At 64.9% G+C, this 25535-nt stretch overlaps 6 protein-coding genes across 6 annotated transcripts; 3 read left to right on the top strand and 3 right to left on the bottom strand.

Moving 5' to 3' along the window:
• Positions 1-287: 287 nt before the first annotated feature.
• Positions 288-2171, bottom strand: CHLNCDRAFT_145362 (hypothetical protein; the record flags this gene model as incomplete). The annotated part of the gene is made up of 7 exons (XM_005848031.1): positions 288-373; positions 498-654; positions 907-1131; positions 1341-1502; positions 1653-1808; positions 1987-2066; positions 2147-2171. The coding sequence occupies 7 exons, from the start codon at positions 2169-2171 to the stop codon at positions 288-290; spliced, it is 891 nt and encodes a 296-aa protein (XP_005848093.1).
• Positions 2172-2386: 215 nt separating this feature from the next.
• On the top strand, positions 2387-4560 carry CHLNCDRAFT_35290 (hypothetical protein; the record flags this gene model as incomplete). The annotated part of the gene is made up of 6 exons (XM_005847873.1): positions 2387-2741; positions 2962-3099; positions 3323-3463; positions 3696-3834; positions 3969-4232; positions 4370-4560. Exons 1-6 carry the CDS (start codon positions 2478-2480, stop codon positions 4558-4560), a joined length of 1137 nt encoding a protein of 378 aa, XP_005847935.1. The 5' UTR covers positions 2387-2477.
• A 387-nt stretch (positions 4561-4947) lies between these two features.
• CHLNCDRAFT_57743 (expressed protein) lies at positions 4948-6535 on the bottom strand (the record flags this gene model as incomplete). The annotated part of the gene is made up of 5 exons (XM_005848032.1): positions 4948-5212; positions 5308-5670; positions 5828-5913; positions 5999-6165; positions 6232-6535. 5 exons carry the CDS (start codon positions 6533-6535, stop codon positions 5056-5058), a joined length of 1077 nt encoding a protein of 358 aa, XP_005848094.1. The 3' UTR covers positions 4948-5055.
• Positions 6536-9103: 2568 nt separating this feature from the next.
• On the top strand, positions 9104-13556 carry CHLNCDRAFT_35292 (hypothetical protein). Its single transcript, XM_005847874.1, has 17 exons — positions 9104-9345; positions 9487-9579; positions 9699-9806; positions 9879-9940; positions 10082-10115; positions 10244-10356; positions 10523-10609; positions 10787-10912; positions 11073-11147; positions 11283-11417; positions 11574-11642; positions 11772-11862; positions 12096-12196; positions 12368-12520; positions 12701-12786; positions 12979-13062; positions 13230-13556. The coding sequence occupies exons 1-17, from the start codon at positions 9212-9214 to the stop codon at positions 13317-13319; spliced, it is 1641 nt and encodes a 546-aa protein (XP_005847936.1). The 5' UTR covers positions 9104-9211; the 3' UTR covers positions 13320-13556.
• On the top strand, positions 13553-17292 carry CHLNCDRAFT_30982 (hypothetical protein). Its single transcript, XM_005847875.1, has 10 exons — positions 13553-13700; positions 13798-13929; positions 14146-14294; positions 14476-14568; positions 14730-14821; positions 15005-15135; positions 15342-15502; positions 15604-15768; positions 15935-16056; positions 16254-17292. Exons 1-10 carry the CDS (start codon positions 13595-13597, stop codon positions 16417-16419), a joined length of 1317 nt encoding a protein of 438 aa, XP_005847937.1. The 5' UTR covers positions 13553-13594; the 3' UTR covers positions 16420-17292.
• On the bottom strand, positions 17152-22396 carry CHLNCDRAFT_52068 (expressed protein; the record flags this gene model as incomplete). The annotated part of the gene is made up of 13 exons (XM_005848033.1): positions 17152-17391; positions 17506-17895; positions 18118-18174; positions 18928-19042; positions 19419-19514; positions 19662-19935; positions 20096-20125; positions 20276-20386; positions 20778-20853; positions 21035-21472; positions 21612-21834; positions 21924-22222; positions 22343-22396. 13 exons carry the CDS (start codon positions 22394-22396, stop codon positions 17152-17154), a joined length of 2403 nt encoding a protein of 800 aa, XP_005848095.1.
• Between the last annotated feature and the right edge of the window lie 3139 nt (positions 22397-25535).

Consider the following 25535-nt stretch of genomic DNA (forward strand, 5'->3'; position numbering starts at 1 on the left):
ACACAAACAAAGTGCAGTACACCCTGCCGCCGCAGATGTTTGCAGGGCACTCAGACATGCTGTTTGCCGTTATTTACTGCTACACAAGATGAAAATTGGCTTCCAGACAGTCAGCCAGCACCAGCTGTGCTTTGGGTGCCACAGCGGTACCACAAGAAGCAAGAACAGCGAGCTAGCATAGTGTGGTTCACGGAAAGAGCTCAAATCTGCGGCCGGCCCACCCTGCCCAATGCAGGCAGTGATGCAAGCCGCTCAATATACAGCGGTGTTCCGAGGCAGGACGGGCCTCACTCGGCGGCTACCTCTGCCACCCCGGCCTCGAAGGTTGCTCCGTACACCTTCTGCGCCTCCGCCATGGCATCCTTGGCCTCCGCTGCAGGGAGCAGGCACAGGAGACTCAAGCATTAGAGGCGAGCGGGTTGGCATATTACAAATCACCTTCCAACCCATGTGGCCTGCCCCTGCTCTCACAGCAATCCTGAACAGCAGCTGCCCACCTGAGTCTGCTGCATACAGGATCTTCTCCACAATGCGGATGGCAGGGATCTCTTGCAGCTCCGGCGCCTGGCACAAGATCTCGATGTCCCGCAGCTTCTCAAAATAAAAGTCGCGCTCCCGCTCCGCAGTCTCCACCCGCAGCTTGAGCTCCGTGTTCTGCGACAGGAAACCGAGGCAGGCGGGAGCGGGCAGCCCAGGGCAAGAAGCCAGGTCAGTGTGCCGGGCAAGGGCGGCCAGCAAAGCAAGCTGGCGGGCAGCCAGCTGAGAACAGCAGCGGCATGTGCAAGACACCCAGCTGGCATGAAAAAGTGTTGCAGCGCCATCCAACTGGCTGGCATGGCCAATGGGCAGGCGAGCAGCACACGCGCAACCAGCAGCAGCAGTGGTGCAAGTGCCTGAAGTGTGCACCTGCTCCCGCAGGCCATCCGCCTCCTGGTGCGCCGCCTCCAGCTGCTCTAGCGACGCGCTGCTGGCCCGGCTGGCCGCTCCCGACCCAGGCAGCGACTTGCCCGCGCCCCGCGACAGCGGCACCTTGGCAGCAGCAGCCGACGCGGAGCGCGGCGCCATGGGCGCCGGGCCGCGACGCACAGCAGGGATGGTGGCAGACTGGCCAGCGCCAGAGCCCAGCGAGAACTGCACAGCCGGCAGCAAGTTGGATGCTGCTGCTTAGCGCCTGCCGAATGCCCATCGAGTGCCCAGCACAAACAGCAGCGAGCACGCCACGCCGCTGCAAGGCCAACCTCCATGGCTTTGCCCCGGCCTGCCAACGATGCAGCAGCAAGGCACAATACCGCGTAAAGCGGGCGGGCGCCCGCCTGCTGCGCTGCCGCCGCAGCCCGCACCTTCTTCCAGTCGCCGGAGCGGCACAGCTGGCGGCGTGCGATGGGGTCGTAGTCCTCGATGGGCAGCCCCCCCGTGACCTGCTGCCAGTAGCCGTAAAACCACTGCATGAACTCCTGGTTGTCCTGCAGCTTGCCCTTGCTGAGCGCGGTGGGGTGGAAGATCTGCGGTGGGCAGCCGGGGTGCATGTCAGCGCACCTGGACGGCCGCGGCGCGAAGCAGACGCACAGTGCCAGCGCAACACCGCAGCCCCAAGCAGGCCGCAAACCGCTGGTCAGCCACGCCGCCCCACACAAACACACAAGCGTGCACACCTTGTCGATGTGGCACTCGGTGAACGCCTTCTGCAGCTCCTTGTAGTTGCGCACAAACTCGTAGTCGTTTTTGAGGTTGAAGTCCACCTTGCTCATGTTGATCACGTCGGGGTGAAGCGCGTCCATCAGCTGGCACGCCACCGCCCCGCTGCACGTCTGCAGCGGCAGTGCATGGTGGGCAGAGAGGGAGGGGGGTGATGGGCATGGGCTGCTCTTGGCTGGGTGCGCAGCCAACTGCACAGATATTGCTCGAGGCGCAGACATGCAATATCTGGCCTGGCGTCTGCCAGCCGGCGACAGCCAGGGCCGGCGGGCCGGCGGGAGGAGCACTCACGTCCTCCACCCGCTCCACCCGCAGCTGCAGCGCTCCGTTGATCCAGCTGAGCAGCGTCTGCTTGCCCACAAAGTTGTTCTCTGCAGCAGCGAGGGGAAGTGAGTGGTGGCGGGGTCGCTCCAGGCGGGTCGTGGGCTCCTCTCTCCCGGCCTTTGCGCACCAGACATCATGCCTCTGGTCGCCATGGCGCCTGGTGTTTCGATCGGGCCGCTTCAAATCCTGCTGGAGGTGGAGCGGCAGGCCGTTTTGCCGTGAATAAGAGACAGCCGCTTCAGAGGCGTGTGGGAGGTGAACAGCTGCCGACATCCTGATGTCGGCTCTTCGCAATGCGGTCCACGTCAGGCGCCGCCATGTCCACCGCAGCAGCGAGGACCTCGCATCCGCCCTCGCAGCATCCATCATTCCCTGCTGCATCTGGAGCCGGTCAGCACTCCCGCCCTGGTCCAGGCGCGCTGCATCTGCAGGGTGGTTGCCCACTGCTGTTATTCAAGATGGCTGGCATTCGTTCACCGTGCCAAGTGTTTGCGTCAGCCAGCCTAGCTCTGCCTGCGCCCAGCAGAGGAGCGGCGACGGAGATGCCCATCTTCGAGTTGGGGGAGGTGGCCACAGTGAACAGGCTAGCCCCCGCCTACCTGGCTACTCACAAGCCCATAGCTCTGCTGGCCCTTGTGCCCAGGGCGGCGGTGCTGTTTGGGGCGGGGGCGCTGTCGGGCGCCATTGCCAAGTCGCTGACCGCGCCGCTCGACCGCGTCAAGGTGCGTGGTGCTGCCTGCACCTTGAGCCAGGGTGAGCGTGGTGAGCAGGGTGAGCAGGGTGAGCCAGGGTGAGCAGGGTGCAGTGGCATGCTGCTGGCTGTGGCAGTAAGAGTGTGCCGGGCGCCTGGCTGGTCAGGCAGCCTGTTGCCGCTCGTGGAGGCACCGCAGCCAGCGTCGTTCCGCCGCTCCACCCGGCCGTCGTTGCCCGGCTCTTGCGCAGATCCTGCTGCAAGTCAAGGGCGGCATGCAGAAGGGCGCCATTGCAGAGGCCGCCATCAAGGGCAACCTGGTCCAGGCGTTCCTGGCCATTGGCAAGGAGGAAGGGCTGATGGGCTACTGGAAAGGGAACCTGCCTCAGGTGGCGCACCGCTGCCGCCCTGAGCCGCCACCGCCATGCCCGCATGCGTGTGTGCATGGTTTTGCGCGGCGCGGACCCTCCTCCTCCCTCCTCCTCCTGGCACCCCAGGACCCAACATGGGCCGGCTCTGCATGCTGGCTGTGGCTAGATGGGCCCGCCGGCACTCCTGTGTGCCACCCTGGCATGCTCGCAGCCACCTGCGTGCCTTTCCCCTCCCCTGCAGGTCATGCGTGTGGTGCCCTACAGCGCAGCGCAGCTCTGCTCTTACGAGGTCTTCAAGAAGCTGTTCCAGGATGAGGAGGGCAACCTGTCGGTGCAGCGGCGGCTGGCGGCGGGCGCCTGCGCAGGCATGACCGCGACGCTGGTGAGGCCCGTGCTCAGGCCAGCCTGCTGGCGGAGCAGCCAGTCACCAAGGCAGACATCACGTTGTTCGCTTCCATTTCCCTCCTTTGTTAAAGTCAGCTGCACCCTAGGCGGTTGATGTACCGATGCGGCTGCATCGGCCCACCATCGGCCCACATTGGCACACACCTCCCATCACAACCCCTGCCTGCCTGCCTGCCTGCCTGCCTGCCTGCCCTCTGCCCCTGATGCAGCTCACCTACCCGCTGGACACGCTGCGGCTGCGGCTGGCTGTGGACCCCAAGCTGCGCGGCGTGCAGGGCGCCATCACCGTGCTGCTCAAGGAGGGCAGCGGCGCCGCCTTCTACCGCGGGCTGGGAGCATCCATGCTGGGTCAGTCGACCCCGCGCCAGCGGCCCACTCGCCGGCTGCCGCCATTGCGCTGCTCCGTCCTCCGGCGCGCACCCACCCACCCTGAGCATCTCTCACTCCTGCCCCTCCTCCCCTCTCCTTCCCGCCCCCTGCAGGCATCGGCCCCTACATGGCGCTGGAGCTATCCAGCTACGACCTGCTGCCGCAGAGCATGCCCTCCTTTGCGCGCGGCTTTGCCGCCGCGCTCATCGCAACCGTGTCCTGCTACCCCCTGGACACCGTGCGGCGCCACATCCAGCTGCAGGCGGGGCGGTCGGTGGCCTACCACACCGCGGCGGCCGCCATCCTGCGGGACGACGGCATCGCGGGCATGTACCGCGGCTTTGTGCCCAACGCCCTCAAAAACCTGCCCAACAAGGGTGCGCGCCCGCCCGCTGCGCCGCGTTGCCAGTGGCGCTTGCTGCCTGGCAGGATGATGCATGCCATTGCCAGGATTCTGTCAGTACCACGCCTGGGGAACTCATCTCCGTGCCTGGCGTCCCCATTGCCCATGCAGGCGTCAAGCTGTCTGTGTTTGATGGCGCCAAGAAGATGCTGACCAAAGCGGAGGCGGCGTATGATGAGCAGTGCGTGGCGGAGGGGGTGCCGCCGCCCAAGCGCGAGGAGTGGCGGCCGGCGGGCAGGGCTCGCAACGGCAATGCAGGCGGCAAGGGTGGCGCGCAGCCAAAGCAGCCCCCGCGCAAGTGAGCGGCGGTGCGTCCCGGCTGCCTGTTTGATCGCAACATGCTAGACAGACCGCACTTGAACGTGCCATTGGCCAGCTCTCAATTGCATCTATGTGTGACGGCCATGTGACCAAGATTGCCAGGCACAGCGCCCCACACTGCCAGGCTTGATGTTTTTTCCGAGCGCAGTTTGCCATGCTTTGCCTGACCCCCTCATGCTGCCCTCCAATGCTTGTCCTCTGCCCCGCTGCTGGTTCCCTTGTGTTGCTCTCTTCTCATGCCATGTGCTGCCTCACTTGTCGTGCATCTGTCTCCAGTCCTGACCTTACCGTTTCCTGCAAACCAGCACTGCTGCCTTCTTTTGACCACAAACCTTCTCGCCAATCAACTCTATCTTTCGATTGCAACCTTCGACACTTTCTTACTGAGTGTAAAGGGTGTCCACTGATATGTCAAACCGCAGGAAGCACTGGGCAGCGCATGATAGGAAGGGGTCAAGTCTGGCGTTGCTTGCCAGTCAATACTGGTCTGTGCTGCTCTCACCGCCGCTGCTGGTGATGCAGCTGGGGCCGCTGCTGGGCGCCGCCGGGCTGCCGGCAGCCTTCAGCGACAGTCCCTTCCAGAAGCCGTTGCTGGAGCGCTCCGCATCGGGGGCCCAGTTGCGAACCAGATCCCTGCAGGTTGACAGAACAGTGGCCCTCCAAGGCCGCTGTGAGGGGTCCCGTGACGGGGCTGATGGCAGACCACAGCGTAGGCACAGCAGGCTCACCGCAGGGCTGAGCTGTCCAGGCCGGACGCCTCGCCGCGGTACTTGGGCATCTCCCGCTGCAGCGCTCGCATCACCTCCGTCTCGTGGCACCGCCCCCGTCGCTCCAGCCGCTCGTCGGCAAACCTGCCAAACTCCTGCCACTGCTGCTCCTTTGCTTGCGCCTCCTCCACCGACAGGCGCCGCGGGCGCCCCACCTCATACATGCCGGCCGCCATGCAGGAGCCCAGGCCGGTGCTGACAGCCCAGGTGGCGTCGCCCAGCAGGGCCTGGAAGGCAGCCGACAGTGCCAAGCCGCTGGCGCCAAACACCGCCACCGCTGCCGCCTGCAGGCCTGCGGGCACCCGGTAGTCAATTGCGTCGACGCTGCAGGGCGCGGCAGGCAGGTCAGCAGCAACTCAGCAAGTGACTTAACCCCCAGCGCAGCACTGCGGCACAAGCCATGCAATGAGCAGCAATGCACGGGCAGGCGCCACACAGGGCAGGCAGCACAGACGGGTGTCCAGCGGCGAGTCAGGCTCACTTGAGGCCGGCTGTCCTTCCCAGCTTTTGAAGGAGCCAATCGGACGGCCTTTCCACCTCAATTCTTCCTAAAAAGAGCAGGAGTAGCTGCAAGACAAAGCAAACATGGGATGAGGGCAGGCGCTACGAGGCAGTCATGCCCATGCTGCGGACAGCCAATGAGTAAATGCACCTGCCACGGGCTACAGAACCACAGGGAGACGCCCCACAGCAGGCTGCCTGCGACGTCGCCAGCGCCAAAGCTGCCATCCCATGCTCCCAGGTCCCAGGCGTCGGCATCCTGGAAGGCGTCGCCTCCAAGCTTGAGCGCCAGAATCACCAGCAGGGTCAGTCCTATACCTGCACCCAGGGTTCACCTCGTGATTACTGCTGCAGGAAGCAAGAGAGCGGCCTGGCAGCACTTACCAACGCCCAGCACAATCTGCTGGTCATCCTTGCGCTGTTGACGATCGCCCCAGCTGTTGCCGCCGCCTGGCCTGCGGCCGCCAGGCCCTGCAAAGACGGCAGCGCCGCGCCGCCGAGCCAGGTGGCACCGCCGCGGCGGCGCGCTTTGAATGCCACCACTGGGGCGCCGTTGGGACAGCGTGATTGCTTGCTGGCGACCATGGCCTGCCTGCAAGCGGGCTGCGAGTCCGGCTGGGTGGCCTGCTTTGAGGTTCGGCACTGAGGCCGAAAGGCAGCCCCGTGCAAGCCGCACAGTGCTTGACATTGTGGTGTCGCACTTGCGGCTGTCCCACAAATCAGTGATCGAAGCTGCAAGACAAAGAGCCCTCGCTGAGATCACCACCTGCTGCCGAGTTGGCAAGTGTCGTTCATCGCCAGAAAGCTGCTTCTATCGTTTGGTCAACCACCATTGCCGATGCTAGCGACACCAATGCGCTGTGCCACGGCTGTGTATGTGCAGCCAGCAGCCTCCTGCCTGGCCCCTGCAAGCCGGGCGGTGGTGAGCTGCCCTGCAACACAAGGACGGCTCAACCGACAGCAGAGGCCCAGCAGGCAGCGCGCTGCTGCCCGTATAGCAGCGGCGGCGGTGGCGGCAGCGGGTGGCAGCAGCAGACCCACCGTCCCTTCGCAGCTGCAGCAGGAGCAACCTGTGCTAGACTGGCTGGTGCGGCGCCATGACACCAGCCCGGCCTGCTTGAAGGTAGAGCGGCGGTATGTGGACGAGGACGTGGGTTACTGTTTGGTGGCCACCGCTGACATCGAATCAGAGGAGGTGTGCTTCTCCTGCACTGCCACAGCAGGCAGCGACCAGCAACTGCATTTGTCTTGCTTGCATGGCTGCACGCATGCGCCAGCCTGTCCCTCACGCGTGGTTTCACATGCCGGGGTGCAGGTGATCCTGTCGGTGCCGCTGACGGCGGGCATCACGTCTGAGGGCGTGGACGAGTCTAAGTGGAGCACGCACATGGCGCTCCAGCTGCTGCGCCTCCAGGCCCAGGCAGCAGACGCGGCGGCGGCTGGGGATGCAGCAGCCCTGGCCACCAGCGTGCAGCCGTGGCTGGACGCGCTGCCAGCCCATGTGGACCTGCCCTGGCTGTACTGGAGCGAGGAGGAGATGGCGGAGCTGCAGGACGAAGATACAGTGGCAGAAGCGCAGCAACTGAGGGCGGTCTACGAAGACGCCTGCCAGGTCAGCGTGGTCGCCACGCACAGCATGGCCAGTGGCAGGGTGCTGGGTCTGCTCTGGGAAGCAGGAGTGTATGCTGGGTGTGTTGCCCACGTGCACCAGCCTGAACCGTGCGTGAGACCGGCTTCCTCCCCGCCCGCAGGAGGTGGAGGGGCGGTACAGCCGGCAGCAGGTGGCCTGGGCGCTGTCCCAGGTGCACAGCCGCAGCTTTGTGACGGCTGGGTCGCACGTGTGGGTGCCAGGCATCGACCTGTGCAACCACACCCTGCAGCCCAATGCAGACATTAGGTGGGAGGCGCGGCCTTGGGGCTGGTGGTGCGCAGATGGCCGGCTGCTGATGTCGGCTGCGGTTCCGAGCCAGGAGCCTGCGCAACTCACCCCCAGCCCTCTGTGCCATGGCATGGTGCAGGTGCATCCACAGCCCGGGCAGCTGCCAGGGAGTGGATGCGTTAGAGGAGGTGTGCCCGCCCGCTACTGCGGCCGTGCAGAGCCAGGAGCCCAGCCGGTTTGAGCTGGTGGCGGGCGAGGAGGGCATCGCGGCGGGCCAGGAGGTCACGATCAGCTACGGCAGCTGGCCCTCGGGTGCGTGGCCAGTGTCGCAGAGTGGCAGGGTGGAGGCAGGGGTCAGGCGGTGTGCAGGGGGCTGTTGGTGCATGTGCTCAGCTGTACCCGTATCTCTCTGTGCGCCAGCGGCGCATCAGAGCAGACTCCCTCACCTCCTGCTCCTCTGCTGTGCTGCTGGCGCAGATGTGCTGCTGCTGTTCTTCGGGTTCGCTCCATCCTTCAACCCCCACGACTCAGGTGCGGCCACGCAGGAGCAGCCAGCCATGGCAACAGCGGGCATGGGCTTGCTGCACGTTGGCCGTCCTGGTGCTGTGATGGGGCCTGACCTGTTTCGGATGTGCGTCGCTTGTTCTTCTTGCCCACCGCAGCGGTGTTGTTCTACGACATCTTCGACCTGGCCTCCTTCAAGCAAAGGTTAGTGGACACGCCCGGCGGCAGCGAAGAGGCGGCGTGGGCGCGTGTCGTTGAGGCGGTGCAGCAGCTGGAGGCGCAGCTGGGGCCGCAGGCTCAGTTCTATAGGTAGGCAGGCGGGCAGGCAGGCCGCTTCGGCAAGCTGGATGGTGGTGTGGTCATCTCATGCAGAAGATGCAGCAAGCCGCCTGATGTGCGCCTGCCTCCCTGCGCTTGCAGGATGGTTGCCACCGCTGCCGGCATCGACTCGCGGCTGCTCCAGGCGGCGGAGGCGCTGCTGCTAGCGGGCCGGGGCAGCAGCAGCGGGCAGCCCATGAGCCTACCTGCCTTTCTGAGGCTGCGCTGCCAGCAGCTGCTGGCGAGCTACCCAACGAGCTTGGAAGAGGACGAGCGGGTGTTGAGCGAGCTGAGAGGCGGTGCGGCACGGCTCCCGCCCCACGTCCGGTTGCCGCAGTTCGCGGCTGCAGTGCGATACAGGCAGGGCAAGAAACGGGTGCTGCATGCCACATTGGAGGGCCTGCCGCAGTGAGGCCGCCTCCCCTGTGTAATTAATAAGCTGATCGTCATGTCTGTAGCAGGGAGCAATGCCAGCCTGGCGGGTGAATGTGCCTCATCTTCCCATCAAGGCCCGATCACGGCCGTGTGGTGTTTGTTCTGTTGCCTGGTGCACGTGGACTGTGTTTTGTGGGCGACCAGCTCTTGCCAGGGCATCGCACCTCCGATCCCTCGGCACCCCTAGCCTGATCTTGCAAGGAAGGCGCATCACGCTTGATTGCAGACATGTCGTCCTTCCTGAAGACGGCCGCAAAGGCTCTTGAGCAGGAGCTGCAAGGCCTCAGGAGCCACCCTTCTCACAGCGACTCCACGGCAAGCCTGGGCGCCGCCACGAAGGCGGAGCGCATCCCCATGCTCACGTGAGTAAGGGTTTGCGGGGGTGAGAGCACCCGGCTGCTGCCGCCGCCGCCCCCCTCCACCTTCCCCACTGTCCTGCCGCATCCTACACCCTGCCGGATTTCACTCCGCATTGCTCCATGCCTGGGAATTTGTTGCTGCAGGCCCGACATGGCCGACCCCGACAAGAATGTGGATGACCTGCTGGACTCCACCTTTGCCTCACGCTACACATCCACCCCGCTCAGCAAGACTGCGTGAGCGCGGCGTGCGACTTGAGCTGGGCGGGCCGCCCAGGGCAGCCTGCTGCTGGCACGCCTGCACACGCGGCAGGTGCTCTCCTCCCACCGCCGCCCGCCCCCATTCCTCCCCGCAGGTTCCCCATCCACGGCGTCCCCGCCCACGTGGCCTACCAGCTGATCAAGGACATCCGCAAGCTGGACGCCACCCCCGCCCTCAACCTGGCCTCCTTCGTTACCACCTGGTGAGTACGACTGGCCGCGGAAAAAGAGACAAAAAAACGAAAACAATATTTTTTCTTCTTTCTTTGTTACAGGATGGAGCCGGAGGCTGAGAAGCTGATTCATGACAGTCTCAACGTCAACTACGTCGACACGGGTGAGCCCTCCAAAAAGGGAGGGTGGTGGGCAGGCGGGTGGGGTGCGCGTGTGGGACTGTGTCTCGCGCACGCGCACATGTTCGCCTGTGCGTGCTGCGCTCACCGCCTCCCACGCTTTGCCGTGCGCCTGGCCCCTGCAGACGAGTACCCCAGCAGCACGGAGATCCACAACAGGCAAGCCAGCCGGCAGCCAGCTGCAGCAGGCAGGCGGCAGGCCAGCCGTGCTTGGGATGCTGTGAGAGTGGCCTGCTGCGGAGTCCGCTGCCATCGTTTCCCATGCCTCTGCCGCGCTGCCTTTGCAGGTGTGTGACGATGCTGGCCAAGCTGTGGCACTCCCCCTCGGTGCCGGATGTGGGCCCCGTGGATGCAGTGGGCACCGCCTGCATCGGCAGCTCCGAGGCAATCATGCTGGGAGGTGCGGTGCGCTGAGCTAAGCATGCTAGGCTGTGTCATCCCGCATTCCACCTCCCCCGCCTGCTGCCCGTTGCCCACCTTGGCGCCATCTGGATTGGTTGCTTTGTTGTGCGCCGCTCTTTTTGTGCGCATGCGGCATCATCCGCTGCACCCCGCCCTGCGCGCAGCCCTGAGCCTGAAGAAGAAGTGGCAGGAGGCGCGGGAGAAGGCGGGCAAGGACATCAGCAAGCCCAACCTGGTCATGGGCGCGCAGGGTGGGTGGGCGCCGTTGTGCGGCGCGGGCTGCATGGGCCGAGAGCGGAGCTTGCCGCCTGCATGGAGCTCGCGGATTTCTGCACGCTTTGACTTTCTGGCTGGGAAGAAGCAGGGCCGCTGTACCTTTGCTACAGCGCACACTCCTCTCCCCCTCCTCGTGCCGCCCATTCTTGCAGTGCACGTGTGCTGGCAGAAGTTCTGCCGCTACTTTGATGTCGAGGAGCGGTACGTGCCGGTGGCTGAGGGCCGCTATGTGTCCACACCCGAGCTCATGCGCCCGCTCATCGACGAGAACACCATCGGTGGGTGGGTGGCAGGGACGGGTACAGGTGGACATGCGGGCCAGCTGGGGGCAGCCCCACCTCGTGGAGCACGGCCGGCTGCCCCCGGTGAACGGCTCATCAGCCCCATCACCACCAGCCGACGACCCACTCATCCTGCCTGGCGCCGCTGCTGGTGCAGGCATTGCGTCGGTGTTTGGCAGCACCTACAATGGCGAGTTTGAGGATGTGGAGGCCATTGACGCGCTGTGCACGGGTGGGTTGTGCTGGTGGTGATTATTGTTCGCCATGGCGTGGCAGCGGCAGGAGGGCAGACGCAGGTATGCCTGTGCACGGTGCTGCCTGCTGCCCCCGCACCCCAGCCCCCGAGCTGTGCCCCTGCCGCCTGCAGAGCTGAACGAGAAGAACGGCTGGGGGCTGGCCATCCACATTGATGGCGCCTCGGGCGCCTTTGTGGCGCCCTTCATCTACCCGGAGCTCAAGTGGGACTTCCGCCTGCCCAACGTCACCTCCATCAACGCCTCGGGTGCGCCTGGTGGCCTGGGGGGGCCGGTGGCCAAGTGCGCCAGGTGGCGGTGGCTGCTGCCTGGGGCATGGCTTGGCTGAGGATGCCCTGCAATATGGCGGGCTGCTGCTGTGGCCGCGGCCATGACCCATGCTCCCTGTTTGCTGCTCCGTGCAGGCCACAAGTACGGCCTCGTGTACCCAGGCCTGGGCTGGGTCATCTGGCGCGACCCCAAGCACCTGCCCGGTCAGCGCTCGGGCTCACCTTGCTGAGCGGCCCTGCATGAGCTCCAAATGTGTGTGCTGCTGCGCTGGCAACCCCGCTGGCAAAGCCTCTGCAGTTACACCTTGGCTATTGGCCGCCTGCTGCCCGCAGAGAGCATGGTGTTCTACGAAAATTATCTCGGAACTTTGGAGCGCTCGATCACGCTCAACTTCTCCAAGCCCGCCACCAATATCATCGCGCAGTGAGCCCCCCCACCCCACTCTTTTTGGTACTGCTCATCATCATCATCATCAGCAGCAGCAGCAGAACTGCACTGGCGCCACCAGGCGTGGTGGACGGGCGGCGGGCGGCCAGCCATGCCCATGCGACCGCTCTCGGAAGTTGAATGCCTCTGGATGGGTCGCCCCTTGTGAGCCTGCCCAACCAGGCTCCCGTGCCTGATCTGCACTGCACCTCTCCGGCATGGTACCGCAGGTACTACCAGTTCCTGCGCCTGGGCTATGCCGGGTACCGCAAGATCATGACCAACCTGGACATCATCCGCAAGCGCCTCATCAACGCCATCAACAAGACGGGTGGGTGGGCATGGGTGCGGGGCATGGGCGCGGCTGGTCTGCCTGGCCTGCCTCTGCCTCTCCGACCATGCCATCATGGATGGATGCCTCGGCACCATGACGCGCTCCGTAGCCCCCCACACCATGTGTCGCGCATACCACACGCTCACATCCACCACCCACCCACTGCAGGCCACTTTGAGGTGCTGTCCAAGGAGGTGGGGGTGCCTGTGGTGGCCTTCCGCCTCAAGAAGGTACTGGGCTCGGACGGCAAGGAGCATCGCCGGCTGTACGACGAGTTTGCGCTGGCAGACCGCCTGCGCATGCGTGGCTGGGTGCTGCCGGGTGAGGCCTGCCTGCCCGGCGTGCGCAATCCCGCTGGTGGCCTGGGAGTGCCAACGCAGCTGCCGCGCAGCTCGTGGCTGGGCAGGCTGGACCGCATGCCGCCCATGCCTTCTGAACCCCCAGGTCCCTCGCCTTTTCCTTACCCTCCTTTGCCTCCCAACTCCCACCCGCCGCCTGCAGCCTACACTATGCCCGACGACGCCGGCCACGTCAAGCTGATGCGCGTGACCATCAGGGAGGACTTCTCAATCGGCATGGCAGACATGGTGGGCGGGCGGGCGGATGCGGCGTGGCAGGATGCCGTGCAGCCTTGATCAGGCGTGCATTGGCGACCCTGGGGCTCACCCTGCAACCCAACCAACAGCACCTGCTGCCCGCTGGCAGCCGCTGCTGCTCACCTGTGCCCAAACCGTGCCCAGCTCTTTTGCCCCGCCCGTCCCCACACACTCCTGCTGCAGTTGGTGAAGGACATTGAGGATGCACTGGAATACCTGGACAACCACTTCACCTTCAACAAGGAGGAGATGGACAGCCTGGCCAATGTGAGGACGGCCAGCCAGCCAAGCCAGCACACTGGCAAGCGCAGCACCAAACCTGCTGGGCATTGGGAGCCGAGACAGCGAGGCACAGCAGCCGCACTCGGCGGAGTCTGTACCATGCTTGACCCGACCCCAACCCTTCCCCCTCTTGGCCCGCCGCTACGGTGCAGTTGGCCCTCGGCCGCCGCCTGTCCCGGCTGGACACCAGCATCCTGGCCGCCGCCGCCGACATCTCCAAGCAGTCGGTGCGCCCCTGCTGAGCGGCAAGCCACGCCAAGCCACCACAACGGAGCGGGCTGAGTAGCTCGCGATGTTGCCACCACCTTCAGTACTGTTGATTATTGAGCTGTTGAGTCCTATTTGTGTTTTCCTTGACGGCCACCAGAGCGGCATGCTGCGCCCGGCGAGCCTGCCGTGCCACTGCTCTGCCACCTGCCCTTGTCCCTATGTCCCCTTGTCTTCAAAGCAGTGACACAGCTTTGACAAAGTTTAAATTCAATCCGTTTGGCAGGCAAACGGTGGGTGGATCACAGGGATGGCGCCCGGCACCCGGCGACGAGCGGCAGATGGGGCGGTGGAGCAGTATGATCCCGCCACCAGGTTCCTCTACGTCCCACACACAGTGACCTTCCTCTTCTTGGGTGCGGATCGGCTCATCCTGCCTGCTTCCCTCAGGCACGCCTTTCAGGCACGCGCCGGAACGGTTGACGGTAGCGGAACGATATCCACCTCCTGCAGGGCTGCTGGCGCTCGTGTACTTCAGCCACCCCCTGCACCCGGAGCGCCGCCCCGCTGACCCTGCCGCCGCCGATGCCTTGGCCTACAGCAACTCAAAGCTGGGCATCTGGGCCATGGTGCTGGTGTACCTGGGTGGGTGCCGCGCCGGTCCACGACTCGCAACGCAGGCAGCAGCATCGGATGCGCCCTGGTTTTCGCCGGGGAGCGGCGGCAAAGACCTCGCGCCTGCTGCCTGGCCGGCCCGCTTGCCTGTGGGCTTCTGTGCTGCCTGCCGCTGCTGCTTTTGCTGCTGCCTGCTGCTCGCCATCCTGAACACCAGAGGCTGCTGCCTGCCCTCCACCCCTGCAGGCTACTCTGTGGTGCAGGGCCCCAGCACCTGCATGGTGCGCCCGCACCCGGCCGTCTGGCGCCTGGTGCATGGCATCATGGTCTGTTACCTGATGCTCATGACCTACCTCCTCTTCCAGACCGTGGACGACGCCAGGCTGTTCCTGCGGGTGCGCAGAGCGCCGAGGGGATGCGGGTTCGGGGGGACGTGCTGCGACTCTGCTCGGTGGCGGGCCGGCTGTGGAGCAGTTGCTGAGGGGTGGAGGCGCCCGCTGAGACAGCAAGAGCAGGTGGAGGATGGGAGCAGGTGAGGATGGGCGTTCATAGCTGGCATCCTTATTCGCCCTGCAGCACCTGTACCCGGAGCTGGGTGTGGAGCTGCCCGAGCGGCAGTACGGTGCCGACTGCCGCCTGTACATCCCGGGGGAGGGAGTCAATTGGAAGGTGGGTGGGTGGGCGCGCTGCAGACGTTCAAGCAGCGCTGTTTTGTTGCCCGCCTGCTGCTGTGCCTGCCCCTGGCGCCGGCCTGCACCCCACGACGCGGTTCCACCCTCCCGCTCACCCACCTGCCATGGTGCACAACCCCTGCCATGGTGCTCATGCAGGCCCTCCACGACACTGTGTTTGACGAGTTTGTGGTGGCCCACACGCTGGGCTGGTGGGGCAAGGCGCTGATCATCCGCAACTACACCATGCTGTGAGCCGCACCCGCTGCCCGAGGGGGGTGGGGTATGCCTGGGGGACTGAGTATGCCGTTTTGCTGCCTCCCTGCCTTTTGCCACACACACACACACACACACACACACACACCTTACAGGCCTAGTAGATATTCGAACACAAAGCAACCAATCAACCAACCTAGCCCACCCCCTGCACGCAGCTGGTTCATCTCCATTGCCTTTGAGCTGTGCGAGAAGACGCTGCAGCACTGGCTGCCCAACTTCAACGAGTGCTGGTGGGACAGCTGGCTGCTGGATGTGGCCATCTGCAACGCAATAGGCATCTACACAGGTACCTGGTGGGGAGGGAAAGGGAGGGCGACGGGCTGGGCCCTGCAGGCGACCTTTTGCCGGTTGCCTTGCGGCGATGTCAACAACAGGGCCCTGAGGGTCGCTGCTAGTGCAGTCAGCAGATAATGGCTGGATGTGGCCGTGGCAATCTGAGCGTGTCTTGATCCGGCATCAAGCAACCTTGCCTCGGCTGCTGCGGCGGTGCAGGCATGTGGACGGTGCGGTACTTCAAGAGCAAGCAGTACAACTGGAGCGGCATCAGCGAGCAGCCCAGCCTGCTGGCCAAGGCCAAGCGCGGCCTGCTGCAGTTTACCCCCTACTCCTGGGACGACTTTGAGTGGCACGTCTTCAGCAGCCCCAAGCGCTGCGTGCAGGCACGCCCAGCCGCCCCCACCAGCCGCAGCCGCATCCTGTGCGCGTACCTTTGCCCCACACACACCTCACCCTTTGCTGCCCAACTTGTTGCTAGTTTGGCGCACCCCTCGCCCTGCAGTGCTTCTTCCCGGTGGGCATCATCCTGCTGTTTGAGGTCAACCACTTCTTCCTCAAATTCGTGCTGTGGGTGCCGCCCATCAACCCGCTCAACACCTACCGCCTCGCCATCCTCTTCCTCTTTGCCCTGCCCGGCATCAAGGTGCGTCCGCGTGATGGGTTACCCTCGCTCGCAGGTGGCTGGCCTGGATCGTGACTCTGTTGACTCCGAGCTTCTCCGTTGACCCCAGTTGCCGCTTCTCTACTCTCGACTGACCTCAGACTGTCATCCTGTACCGTCCCTGGTACCGTCCCTGGTGCTGCCGCAGGAGTATTACGAGTTCCTGGAGTCCCCCTCCCGCAACATCTTCACCAAGCTGGGCACCTTTGCCTGGCTGGCCATGGCCATCGCTGTGGTGGAGACCCTCATCTGCATCAAGTTCAGCAAGGGGTGCGCCGGCGGCAGCGCGGGGCACTGGCGGCACAGTGCATGGAAGCGCGCTGGATGCAGGGTGCAAAAAGTAAAATGGAGGTGGCGACACGAGCAGCATGGGGTGCAAGGAGCAAGGTGAAAGCAGCAGCAGCTGAAGGCATGGCCGTGCTTCACCGCCATGCTCCCCCGCCCTCCCTGCTTGCTGCCACCTGCAGGCTCTTCCCACAACCCTGGCCCCGGGAGGTGCTGGTGGCGTGGGGGCTTGCAGTGACCGTGTTTGGGGTTGTGTTTGGCACTTGGAGTTACCGTTACTATGTCAGCTCAGGCGTGGCGGCTGGTGGGGGGCGCAGAGCCATCACCACGCGGCAAAAGACGCGTTGACAAGGCAGCCCAGGTCACCTCGCCCTCGTTGCTTGCACGTGTGCCCTCGCTTTTGTATCCCGCCCTTTTTGACCAGCACTGCCACACTTGCAGTTTTTGTTCACAACCTGTTCATTACAACAAAAAGAACATTACAATGCAAAGATCAAAGAAGTCGTGGTTTGAGTAGAATCTTGCAGTTCTGGAGTCTGCAGCAATGGTGCTGGCATGACTGTGGCAGAGGAGCACGGACGACAGCAGAGGGCCTCGGGGTAGAAGGCCACCTGGTTGGGAGTGCTGCCGAAATGCGGTGGGCGGAGGGGTGACGAGAGAGTGGGGCAACATTTGCCAAGGGAATTCGTGAAGTAGGAAACAGAGAGCGCCAAGCAGAGGTGAGGACCGGAGGTGGACGCCTGATGATGATGGGTGGTGGTGGGGACGGCGGGTACGGTGGAGCAGCATGCACAACTGCGATGCGCTCGCCGCAGGAACCGGGGAGCGGTGGTCGCCGACGGGTGTTTATGCACGGGGTTGGGCTTGGTTGCCAGTGAGGAGGGAAGAAGTAGTATGAAGAGACGTAGTATGGAGAGCCCTGTCGAGACGGGCACGTGAGCGGATGGCAGCCAGACGGAAAAATTAGCATGCTGGGGAGCAGATGATGGGCGGTATAGCTTTTGCTGGGGTACATGGGGCGGGCGCCAGTGCCACGGTCTCCAAACGACCGTGGGCGCTGGTCGGCATTCGAATGCGAGGTCAGGTGGGGGAGTTGGGGCTGGCGTGGTGGAGGGGCGTGCTGGCCAGGCTGTCCAGGCTGAGGGATCCCGACCTGCGGGACAGCAGGGAGTGCAGGCTGCGCATCGAGTTCTGCTGGCCCTCGATGCTGCTGCGTACCATGGCCGAGGCGGAGGGCAGGCGGCTGAGCTCGCTCAGCGCATCCTCAAGCGCCGCCTTGCTCGACTGCTCGATGCCGCGGTTGACTTGCTGCTCAAAAACCTGCGTGGCGAGCGAAGGGGGAGGAATAGCGTGTTGGACCCTCGAGTGCCTCGCAACACGGTGAGGCAGCATGGGATGTGGGCGGGGTAGCACTCTTTCAGCTCCCAAGCTCACCTGCAGCTCGGCTGTCTGGTCGGCGCTGAGCGCGCCCATTAGGTCAAACCGCAGGGTGGCACCGCTGGGGCTGCACGCCTGCAGCTGCTGCTGGCGTGAGGGGAGCGTGAGGCTGGCTGGCGCCACGGCGGGAGCATCGGGGCGCTGCGCCAGCACGATGCTGGCGGCAGCAGCAAAGGGGCTGCAGGCTGAGGCGCGAGGCGCTAGCGCGGTGAGCCGCAGCAGCCAGGGGCAGAGAAGGAGCAGCGAGGCCTCGTCGGCAGGTGCCAGGGGTTTCAGAAGCAGCAGCGCCGCGGCTGCCGCCTTTGCCAGTTGGTGGAGCTGCATCAGCCGTGCCACCACATCCGGCGAGGTGCCCGCTGCTGACGCATAGGTGGCTGGGCGGGGGTCCTGCAGTGTCATGGGCACAGCAGGGCATGGTCAGCTGCCACTCCATGCTGCCATGCATCCCATGTCTTCCAGGTCTGCCTAAGCATGCTGCTCGGCTCCCACAGCCACACCCCACGTCTTCGCAGACCGCCGCCGCCCAAAGGCGGTCCCGCCGCCGGTGGATAGGGCACATAGCTGGCTGCACCCCCTGCGTGCACACCACGAGCATTGGGCCCCGCGCACCTGCTTGGCACAGCTCCACCAGCAGTCATCTGCTGCGATATCCTCAAGGTCGGAGGCCTCCGCCCGGTGGTGGTGGGCGGGCAGGGCGCGAGCGGGAAGCCTTGATATGCACATGGCACTCCGCCCTGGAGCGCCAGAAGGCTGCAATGGAGGCTGGGGTGCTGGCGGTCACAAGTGGTCACAAGCCAAACTTTGGTGAAGTGTGCTGAAGAGGAGCCGTGGGGGCACTGTGAGAGTGGTCTACGGACACGGCGCGTGTAGAATAAGCCCCGGGGCAGCCTCTGCGCCAAATGTGCATGCAATGGCCAGGTGGTCCGGAGTTGAGGAGCAGCTGAGCTCTCCGCCATGCATGGGCTTTCTCTCGCTGTGTGTGGGCATTGGGACCTTCTCCCGCTCCCATTCGACGCATTCTCTCCATGCAGACTTGGGCCGCCAACATCCTTCACTGCGGTGATGGGCCTCTTGTAAGCCGAGACCGGAGGGCTGGGGGCTGGTTGGTCTTGACCTCTGGTCGCCATGGATGCGCCGTGGCTGATGAACCCCGGCACAACTGCCACCGGCGGCTGGGCCTGGCGGTGCGACCTGCCGCCAGCCTGCCGACGGCCGCCTGTCCGACCGCCGCCCTGCTGCCCGTCTTATTCTCTGCAACTCTTTCCGCCCGTGTCAGCTTTAGACGGGAAGTCATGCACGCATACCATCAACACCGATTAAGGAGTCCAAACAAAACACACGGGGCGCAGGTTGCTGAACTCCTGGGACCATGTGAGGAGCACCAGCTGCATGAAAGATGCAGGGCAACAGCCGAGGCACTGCCAGGGGAGGGGAGAATAGTGGCAGTAGCAACATGAAGAGGAGGGGCAGGGAGAGGAGAATAACGCTGGAGATTGTGGCAGAGCAAGATACTGGTGACCAGGTACGAGGGGCGCTGCAAACGGTGGTGGCAACAAAAAGAACAAGAGAACAAGGGAATGAAAGTTGGAGCAACAATAGACGCCGGGAGTGAACAGTGGCGATGAGACAGGCATGGGAGTGGGGGATCACTGAGGTAAGGAGGCTGCCAGTGTAGCAAGGAGGGGCAAAACAGACCTGATTGGGAGGCAGCAAATATGTGTTGCGTTGCATCATGCATGAGCGGAAAGAAAGCTGCCATCCAATACACTGAAAAGGTCGCTGACAAGATACGGGAATGGACGACAACCAAGGCTAAAGAGAGGTTGTGTTCTGCGGGATGTCACAGTCGGGGCATGCGTTTATTGCAAGCGTGCGCAGGGCTCCGGGAACCTGTGAAACAAGTAGCTCACTTGCTGCTGTGCTCGGCCAGCAGCGCTGTGCTGGGCTGACTGGCAGCCGGCGGCAGCTGCAGCATGCCGGCCGCCACCTGGGCGCTCACAAACTCCCTGCAGACAGGGCCAGGTGCTGGGCAGAGGGCGTCAGGACCAGGAAGCCCATGCTGGCGGCCAGGCGGCCGGGGAAAGCTGCGGTCGCCACCGACACACACAGGATGGTGCCGCCCTGTCCCAGCTGCTACCGTGCTGGCAGCCCACCTGCGCATACCCGCCTCCAGGCGATACACAGCCAGCGAGGGCACGAGCGCGGCTGCCAGCTGGAGCAGGGAGGTGACTGGCAGGGTCAGGTAGGCGTGGCTGGCACGCTGGGGGTCGGAATAGATGAAGGCGTTAGCCATTGCGCTGAGGTACAGCTTCGCCAGCTGTACCAGCAGGTGGTTTGAGAACCTCAGGCGGTTGCGGAAGCTGTTGATCACCAGCGTCAGCGAGCAGCTGCCCGTCAGCGCCTTGACCAGGCTGCCAGAGTAGAAGCCTGCGGGGCGGCGGCGCAGGCGGAGGCGAGGGCTGGAGCAGCGTCAGCAGGTGCGGCGTTTGGGCATGGCCAGCCGGCTGAGAGTGAAGCACGGGAACGCTGCATGGCGCATCGCTCAACACTGGACCCTGCCACTGCGCAGGCCGTCCTCCGTTCCCACCCGGGTCAAGATAAGCGTGCACCAGCAGCACTGCAGGCAAGCGGCGGTTGCCGTGAGCAGAAGCGAGCGGCAGCGGCAGGGAGACGCCTCCCAGGGAGCAGAAAGCGTATGCCCAGCAGCCTCGGCCCCTGGGCACGACCTCGGCCTCTCAGCCTGCCCCGCCACTGAGAGAGCGCCCACCTGCGGCGGTGCAGATGCGGACGCATGCCACCACGGTGGATCGGTGCGCGATGTACCAGCGCTCCGTGTTGAGCAGCATCACAATTGCCAGAGCAAACACGGTTAGGAGGCCTGTGGTACAGGGGAAGGGGGGGGGGTGAGTGGATGTCATGGGAGCTACGAGGGCAGGCATAACCTTCTCTAAGGAGCAGGATGGGGCGCCACGAGCCTCAGGCATCCTCCAAGCAACTGTCTGCGGCATGCCAGAGCCCCGGCCCGAAGTCCCTATCGTGCGTGACCGCCAAGACGACTCCCCAGGACAGGTGGCAGGACAAGTGGTTGTGCACGGCCAGCGCTGCCACCAACGGCACCCCCAGCGCAATCCCCGATGCCAGAGAGCGCATGACTGCCAAATCTGCAGACGTGCCATGCCAAAAGGAGCGGCGGCAGGGACACGTCCTTCAAAGCCCATCAGCCAGATGCACGACTGTCTTGTCCCATCTCGCGCTCCCGCGGCCCCTACCTGTCTTGGTCTGCAGGGTGTTGAACCAGGTCTTGAAGTGCTCCTCCAGCACCGGGTCAGCAAACTCCAGGTTCCACTGCGGCAGGGGTGCAGCCGAGGCGTGAGCAGGCACGCTGCCAGCCGGGGCGGCTACCCTGGGCACGGCTGAAGGCGCTGTCGCCACATGGCGGCACAACGCATAGCGTGTCGCTATCCAAACAAGTTTCCGCCAGGGTTGGATGCATACGAGGCGAAGCTACCGTCCACCATCTGCTCACCTTTTGCCGCAACGTGGTGACGCCGTTGTGCATGCCGGTGCTGGCGGTTGGTGAGGCGGGCTGCAGCAAGGGCGCGGCTGCCGGTGCCACCTCGGCCCCGCAAGCCTCAGGCTGCAGGCACTTGGACGGGTCTGACTCGCTGGCAGTCTTGATGCGCATGCAGGTGCCAGCGGCGGCCCGTCCAAAAGGACCAGGGCTGTTCAGTGATCTGCGTGCCGCGTCAGCACCAGCGCAGGCAGGCGTGCACAGCATGCCAGGATTCTCGGCCACAGCCTCGGATGCTGCCTCAAGCGCCACAGCGGGTGCGCCGTTGGCTACAGCAGCAGCTCCGGCGGGAGCGGCGGCGGCCGCTGCCAGAGGCCCCAGGGACAGTGATGATGACAGCATGCGCTGGATGACGCGACGGGGGATGACCAGGTTCAGAAAGCCGAGCGACTCCTGCGGGAGGCGCCAGGCAACAGCAGCGCGGCCAGCTTTCGAGCAAGCGGAATGCGTTGTTGAGTGAGCTATGCGCAGGTGAAAGCTCGGTAATGATCAACACCGCCAGCAGGCGGTGCAAGCGGCAGAGACGCCGTACCTCCCACAGAAGCTTTGTGTGGTGGGAGATGGCACAGGCCAGCCCCGCCAGCAGCAGCCGCAGCGCATCCACATCCGCAGCAGCTGGCTCGGCACCCAGCGCAAATGTGGCGGCCCCGAGTGCTCCGGGGTAGCCGGGCACGGCCAGCGGCATGGTGAGCAACGCCTGCGCCGAGCTGTGAACGTGGAGGAGGCCAGCCCAGTCGGCATACTTGGTTGCCGGGCTGCACAGGCAGGGGGGGTGAGGTGAGCCTGAGATATCATGAAGGTTGCTCGCTCGGGGCCGGCTGGGCTGGGAGAACAGCTGTCCCACCTGTCCAGTCTGCGGCGCCACAGCAGACAGCGCCCGCTGCGGAAGCTCTGCCACGCCGCCGACCGCTGCGGCAGCGCCTCCCCGGGCACGTCAGGGGACCATACCAGGCTCCCCTGCTCCATAACGGGCAGGTGCACCAGCCCAGAGCCGTCGTCGCGAGCCAGGGCGAGGGAGAGGGCGCTGGGCGTGGCGGGCAGCGCGGCCAGCTGGGCCGCAACATCACCGGGAAGCGACAGGCGCATCACCACTGCCGCCGCCAGGCTCTCGCTCAGCCTGCGGGTTGCGGAGCTACGAGGGTCCTGTAGAAGAGAGGGCACGGGGAGGCTGGTGAGGCAAGCTGTGCCCCAGATGTCAAAGGTGCTGTTCGGGCCGAAGAGTGGCGGCGGCGTGCGGCGCCAGCTCCTGCTGAGCGCCCTTACCTCCTCCTCGCTGCACCCCTCCTCCTCGTTATCCCTCTCAACGAAAGCTGCCATTCCTGAGCTGAGCAGGCGCTGTTCGAGGTGGGACCGCGGGCCCTGGCGCTCGACCCCTCGTCGGCTGCCCTGCATGGCTGCTGCTCCTCTTTCTGCTCCCTTGGTGCAGCAGCGGCAGCAGCACGCGGCTGTGCCCGCTGCGAGACAGCAACTGAGCCCTGCACTGTCACTACTTCATTCTATTCACAACTGCATGATTGATTGTGCTTATCATGCCTTGATCGATCGACTAGTCACCAGCCATGCCTGGCTGGCAGCAGTACAGCCTGGCTGGCAGCACGAGTCACTAAGAGGGAGGTGAGGATTATGTCGGCGGGCGTCCGCAGCAGTACGACCAAACCCTGCCAGCAAATGTGCATTTATGCACCAAGCGCGCAGTGCTCAATACAAAAGGGCATTCGAACATAGCGAACATGAGCTTTAAATAGCCAAAACATGAATGGGCACCAACGCCAGGTCGAGCCGCACGCCGCACCACGTGCCTGCAAGCACAACTGATGCTCGCAAGGCCTGCATCCGCCGCCAGCTGCGCCTTGCGGCCCTTCTACAGGCCGTACCGCGGCGCGCCGTACCCCAGCCACGCCTTGCCCCACTCGGGCGTCCAGCCGGCGGCCCTGGGGCGCATGGGCGGCGGCACGTACAGCCTGTCGTCCACGCGCGCGCGGGGCGCGAGCAGGAAGCCGACCGCAGGCACCTGGTCAACCACATTGTCGTACCGCAGGGTCAGGTACCTGCAGGGGGAGCAAGATGGGGCGACGGGGGAGGAGGGGTGCATGTGCAGGTGCGGGGGGGAGGGGGAGATGAGGAGGCACAAGGCCCACACCATGGAAAGCAGTCTCCCTCGTGCGCTACCTGTCAAACCAGAAGAGGAAGGCAACAGAGGTGAAGAAGAGCACCAGGCCCTGCGCGTAGGCGCCCTTGGTGGCCAGCAGCGCTGCAGGGAGCGGGGCAGGGGGTGGCGTTGTGCGCGGTTTTGTGGTGGAGGCGGGGGGCAGGAGGGAGCCCAGCATGCATGGCCAGCAGCATCCAGCTGCGCATGCAGCCGTGCCCCGTCGCATCCCAGCGCGCACCAGAGGTGAAGGATGACATGACGCCGAGGCAGATGACGACGCGGTGTGCGGTGTAGATCCAGTACTGCCCCTGGCAGTCGTAGTTGGCCTGGTACACGTAGCTGCAGGGCAGGTGGGAGGGGGCCAGAAGGGGCAGAGGGATGAGCACAGCGACTGAGCAGAGCGAGGCAGGGGCACGTCGACCCGGCGGCACCGCAGGGGAGTCCAGAGCGCTGGGCTGGCTGGGGGTGGCTAGCGAGGCTCACAGCATCTGGTACCGCCAGACCGGCCACGTCAGCAGGAAGTAGAGCAGGGCAAAGGGCAGGATGAGCGGGGCCACAACTGCAGCCAGGCGAGGGGCAGGTGCGGGATGGGGGGGGCGCAGCAGGTGAGCGCAGTCTGTGCACCCGGCAGAGCCTGACGCCCAACATTCACCTTACGCGATCAAACCACGCCAACAGACACACACACACACCACCACCACCACTCACTTGCGTAGGCGAAGGTGACGACAAACACGGTGAGCTGCAGCACGCCCAGGTCACGCGAGTAGCGGCAGTTGATGGGCAGCCCCGCCGCCTCCTTGTCCCGCTCAGTCTTGGGCTCTGCACACCCAGGGCAGGGGCAGCGGGGGGCAACAGGACGCGGGCGCAGCATGCTGCGTTGACAGCCCACCCACAGCTGGAGCGTCAACCCACGGCAGGAGCACCAGGCTGTCCAGGAGATGATCAGGGCAGGCCAGCAAGATGAACAGGTGCTGCTGCCTGCTGCCATTGCATTGCTGCCAGCTGCCAGCTCACTCGGCACGAGGTGCAGCCACTTGAGGATGCCTCCAAACACGGCGGCATGCGGGAAGAAGAGGCGGAAGGTGGCCATGGCCAGAGCCCGGTAGCTCACATAGTTGCTGCAGGCGGGCAAGGCAGGCGGCCACGGCAAGAGCGGTCGGCGCTGGGTGGCAGGGCAGGCGAGGAGAAGGTAGCAGCCCGGGGGCTGGACGCCGGCAGCGAGCGCAGCAACGATACGGCCTGCAGCCGCTGGCTGGCACGCTGGGGCAGGCGCCATACGGAGCTTAGCAGCAAGCGGCAGGACAGGGGTGCTGCCCACATGAAGAAGTTGGATGAGGCTGGGGCTGCCTGGCCGAGGATGTTGAAGAATTCGCCTGCACACATGCACACGAGGCGGTGGTTTCGAGTACCACAGCGGCGGCCTCACCCCGCAGGACAGCTGGGCTGCGGTGGGCGCCCCGGGCTGGGCTGGCGGCACAGGCAGGGTGGGGAGGGCTCCCCTGCGACAGCGGGCGGGCGGCAGCACGCAGCGCTGCTCACTGGGGTCCTCGATGACGGCGCGCAGCCCCCACACGATGGAGCCCCCCAGCATGCCGCCCAGGAAGACGTTGAGGATGTCGTGCTGCAGAATCGGGCGGGGGGGAGGGGCGAGGGTTTGCATACATGAATCACACCCGGGGTTGCGGGTGGGTGCGGCCCCCCCTCATGGTGCATCAAACAGGAGCAAGCATGTCGCCCTGCCGCCGTCGCTCGCCACCCCGCCTCACCAGGAAGAACCAGGTGGCACAGCGCAGGTCCAGCGCGCTGAAGCTGAAGTGCAGGGCTTCGGCCTGCAGCAGGGCACACAGCCGGAGCTGAGCCGGGCAGCAGAGAGTCCCGCCACCACCCCAGCAAGGCTGTGCCCTCCGCCGTGGCGTCAGCCCAGACCCGCAGCCTGGGCTTGCCTGCGCGCAGGTGTAGAACCAGAGGGGCAGCACGATGGCCTGCCAGACGCTGAGCAGGATGGAGGGTAGGGTGGAGGAGATGAGGTTGCGAAGGAAGGATGCGAAGTTGTCGTCTACGAGGAGGCGACAGCAGGCGGCGGAACGCAGGGATCACAACCTTGGATCGACGCACGGATGGAGCTCCCATGCCCCACTCCCATCCTGGCCCCCCAGCCGTCCACACCTGAGCAGAACCAGTTTGCGTTGGGTGCCCCGGTGCTGCTCCCGCAGAAGCTGCTCACCACGGTGCCGCAGATACCTGCGGGCGCACCAGCGGAGCAGGCAGAGGGGGTGATGCTATCCGCCTGGCGCCTGCTTCCAG

The sequence above is a fragment of the Chlorella variabilis genome (genome assembly GCF_000147415.1).
Source record: "Chlorella variabilis unplaced genomic scaffold CHLNCscaffold_9, whole genome shotgun sequence".
Classification (NCBI taxonomy): Eukaryota; Viridiplantae; Chlorophyta; class Trebouxiophyceae; order Chlorellales; family Chlorellaceae; genus Chlorella; species Chlorella variabilis.

Bases quoted from the DNA above. Each gene is read 5' to 3' on its own strand.
- CHLNCDRAFT_35292 (XM_005847874.1), top strand. From the start codon at position 9,212: ATGTCGTCCTTCCTGAAGACGGCCGCAAAGGCTCTTGAGCAGGAGCTG. The intron at 9,941-10,081 runs GTGAGCCCTCCA...TGGCCCCTGCAG, and splicing joins CGTCAACTACGTCGACACGG to ACGAGTACCCCAGCAGCACG. The intron at 10,357-10,522 runs GTGCGGTGCGCT...CCCTGCGCGCAG, and splicing joins CGAGGCAATCATGCTGGGAG to CCCTGAGCCTGAAGAAGAAG.
- CHLNCDRAFT_30982 (XM_005847875.1), top strand. From the start codon at position 13,595: ATGGCGCCCGGCACCCGGCGACGAGCGGCAGATGGGGCGGTGGAGCAG. The intron at 14,295-14,475 runs GTGCGCAGAGCG...TTCGCCCTGCAG, and splicing joins ACGCCAGGCTGTTCCTGCGG to CACCTGTACCCGGAGCTGGG. The intron at 15,503-15,603 runs GTGCAGGCACGC...ACTTGTTGCTAG, and splicing joins TCAGCAGCCCCAAGCGCTGC to TTTGGCGCACCCCTCGCCCT.